This window comes from Pinus tabuliformis, chromosome 8 (genome assembly GCF_031772625.1).
Source record: "Pinus tabuliformis cultivar Carrire ecotype Pingquan chromosome 8, CPIR1, whole genome shotgun sequence".
Lineage (NCBI taxonomy): Eukaryota > Viridiplantae > Streptophyta > Pinopsida > Pinales > Pinaceae > Pinus > Pinus tabuliformis.
Window position 1 is genome coordinate 1,896,276,676 of NC_142294.1, and position 3,931 is coordinate 1,896,280,606.

General features: G+C 35.7%; 1 protein-coding gene across 1 annotated transcript; it reads left to right on the top strand.

Moving 5' to 3' along the window:
• Positions 1-282: 282 nt before the first annotated feature.
• LOC149243962 (large ribosomal subunit protein eL34-like) lies at positions 283-2,577 on the top strand. Its single transcript, XM_089374688.1, has 4 exons — positions 283-519; positions 658-737; positions 1,083-1,192; positions 2,220-2,577. Exons 1-4 carry the CDS (start codon positions 441-443, stop codon positions 2,311-2,313), a joined length of 363 nt encoding a protein of 120 aa, XP_089230814.1. The 5' UTR covers positions 283-440; the 3' UTR covers positions 2,314-2,577.
• Positions 2,578-3,931: the final 1,354 nt, after the last annotated feature.

The window sequence follows — 3,931 nt, forward strand, 5'->3', positions numbered from 1 at the left end:
ATCATTAAAAATTATAAAAAAAATTAAAAATAAAACAAAAAGCTAATAATTATTAATAACGATTCCACACTTCTAAAATTAACCGATAATATGCTATTTGAAAATCTTATATGAATGGCTCAATAGGAAAACCACAACAAAAATAAAATCTTAATATCGTAATAGATCGCTTAATACTCGGTCTTGGACCTTGTCAATATTATTGAAATTTGAGGATGAAAAAAATTCTTCAAATATATGCAAATGAGGTGTTTATTTAAAGGGAGAAACATAAATAAGGAAGAAACCCTAAAGGGAAGGCAATAAAAACCCTAATGGAATAAACCCTAATCAGCGGGAGGTGAGGGTTCTTTTTGCAAGCTTTGGTTGCCAATTGAATAAACCCTAATCAGCAGGAGGCGAGAGTCCTTTGCAAGCTGTGGTGCAACTGAGAGGAAGAGATGGCACAGAGGCTGACGTATCGCAAGCGCCACAGCTATGCGACGAAATCTAACCAGACCAGGGTTCTAAAGACTCCAGGTGCCACGAAATGCTCGTAGTTTTTTGTTTTTCGTTTCAGTGTGATGTTCTTAAGTTATTTGAAGGATTGACGACTCCTTTAACTCTTTTATGGATTTTGTGTGGCTTTTAGTGTAATTTATTGTTTGTTGATGACAGGTGGGAGGCTAATATACCAGACCGCAAAGAAGAGGGCCAGTGGACCTAAATGTCCTGTTACAGGCAAGAGAATCCATGGGGTAAGGGTTTGATTGAGCTATTTTGTAGATTGGTTACAGTTTCGTGGTAATCTGTGAACCTAATGCTGTTTGTAGTATTTTTTGGGAATACCATGATCTGATCTGGATAACCATACATAGATTACTCTAGCAATTAGGTTAAAATGTTGTAGATCAGAAAAAAAAGCCGGAGTTTTTACTATGCAGTGATTCGATAAAATGGTAAACCTGAATAGTTAGGTCCAGGGTTTGTTTATAGGCCCCAGCAAAAATGTCGCAGATAAAATATGAAATCTTAATGTCATCAAGTATTTCGATGTGTCGTGAACTCCAATTTTAATCATATAATCTATGGGTGGATTGCAGATTCCCCATCTGAGGCCAGCTGAGTACAAGAGGTCAAGGCTTAGCAGGAACAGGAGAACTGTAAACAGAGCCTATGGAGGTGTTTTATCGGGTTCAGCTGTCCGAGACCGGTAATGTGTTTAAATATTTGCTTATTTCTTTTTGGTTATTAATGTCGGTATCTTTTAACCTCCAGATTATAGCGTTTAGGGTTTCACGGTAGCGCTGTGTGTGTGTGTGTATTTGGTTGTTTTTAATTCGTTTTGAATGCTCCTCTTTGTTAACAAATCAACCATCAACCATGGGTCAGTACCCATCCCCTGTTCTGGGTTATTGTTTTAGGGCTTTCGTATTTTTCTTATTAAATCGGGTACATTATTCTGCAGGGTAATATTTGTATGCATTGATATTTACAGTGAAAACATTAAAAAATTGTCCCTTTAATTAGTGGATCTCAAAAAGCTGGAGATATACATCTTTGGTATGAGTCAAAATACATGGCAGTGATGTTATTTACATCAAACACAAACATGTCTGTTCAAATGACCAGACCAGTAGTCTTCAAAAATTGTTCCAGAAATCACAACATCAAAACCAACATAAAATAATCTTGTCCGAGCGTTGAAAAAAAGCTTTCAAGAAACAGTTCCAGCATTACAACAGCAGATAATATACCATCCAGAGTAAGAGAAAAAGTATGGTCTCTGAAAAGCCTGGATAATTACAGCAGCAACACGTCCAAACTCTCTGCCTATTTTAATTTTTTTAGTGATTACAGGGTCAATTGTATCTTTTATTATGGCTCCTTTTTTCTGCCAGAATTTTCTCATTTGTTTGGCACGAGAGATTCTGCAGATTGATCTATTATTCTGATTTTCTGTATTTTACCTGTTATTCTGTGCGTTTGTCATTAGAGTATTTTGTTTTGGTGGAGGATCGTAGTGTTACTATTATTTAGTTGTCCCATTTTTCCTATAACAGTCTATGGATCATTTTTCATTAATAGTTCCTCTTTTCACCTCCAACTATCTTATTTGTTTGGCACACGCTATTCTGAAGAATGATATGCTCAATTTCATTTCTATTGGTTAATTTGTATTGTATTAGATTGTTGTCTAATCTGTGATGTAACAATATCTGTTTTTGATGCAATTGCAGAATTATTCGAGCATTCTTGGTAGAAGAACAGAAGATTGTCAAGAAGGTTTTGAAGATTCAGAAGTCCAAGGAAAAACAGACTGCTAGGAGTTAGGGTTAAGATGCTCTTTTTTTGCGAAATGCATATTTTCCTTGTTGTGGTTGAAGGTTGCGAACAAAGGTTTTGTTAAGTTTCTATTCTGTCAAATGCTATTGATACATATGATGATACCACTCTTATTCTTTTCTTTTAATTAAGAGCTGTGAGATTATTTCTTTGAGGCATAGTATGCTTGTTTTGACCATGTACCGGTGAGTAAATTTGTAATTGGATTAAGTGATATATACATGGACAAGTCTCTTGTCTAAGTTAAATGTTTGTGATTGTTGCTAGAGATATAGTGTTGGTCATTCGAGTAATTTATATTTGAATATGTTGAAGTGACTGCTATTGTTGCTATATATACAATTTACTCGTCATTAATGTGTATTAGTTTGAAGAACACAGTTAATTGTTTAATAGTTGTTTTATTGCATTGTTCTAAACATTTTTTTCTCCAATAAATGAATAGTATGGTACACACACACACACATGCACATTTATTTATGTTTATGGTGAAAATATGCATCTCTAGTGAAGTTAATGTGAATTGTCATATAAAGTTCTTAACTTGAAATTATTTATGTGCTCTTGATTGTACATCTTGCATAGCCAATGGGCTAATGCTATTAATTCAGCTAATATCATTGGAAACCTGGGTGTTACCACTGTCTTGTACTGTTAACAGTGGGTCTGATTTTTGTTTATTATTGTCCAAGTAAGTAGATGCTTGCAATTTCAATTTTATCACTGCTTGGATCTGGCAATGGTATGGTGTTGTAACTTGCTTTGGCTGGAGAATAAGATTTTATTCATCTACCATTCTAGTGTATCTGTAGTCTCTTAACACATGATTTTCAAACTAGCGGCTATAAACTTTTTCCCTAGATTATTCATGCAACCCTGATAATTCTTAAAAACTGCTTGTCCATTGTTTGCTAATGGTAAAATCTTGTGTATTTCTTCCATAGTATTTAAAATACTCGATAGGTCACGATTTTGATGCTTTCCAAAGTTGCTTATCTGAACATGGTTGTCTGCTTGGCTGATTATTCATGCAACCCTGATAATTCTTAAAAACTGCTTGTCCATTGTTTGCTAATGGTAAAATCTTGTGTATTTCTTCCATAGTATTTAAAATACTCGATAGGTCACGATTTTGATGCTTTCCAAAGTTGCTTATCTGAACATGGTTGTCTGCTTGGCTGATGGCATGATTTTGGTCTCTGTCAACGTCCCATTGTGCAAATTGTGCAGGTTGATGTAGGATCTAGTCCGTGACAGCCTGCTAAAGTAGCCTCGCTTTCTAACTTGAAAGCTTGGACTTAAGATTGACTAAATCACATTCAGTTTGGCATGTCCATTCATCCCCTGGTCCACAACAATCTGATGCGCTATGCTCTTTATGTTCAAAATTTCCCCTTTCAGTGTTACCCAGAACTGAGATTTTTGTTTGTTTGTTTGTGGCCTTAAATTCTCATCTAGTAGCTCCAGATGCAGAGCCATTTTTTCCAGGTCTAACATGACCTGGTCCCAATTTATCTCTCCGTTGCCTTTGGCAGTGAACATAATTGTCCTCATTATCTGTGTGGGCGGGTAGAATTAGGAAGCACTGTCTTGTCCGTCCGAGCTG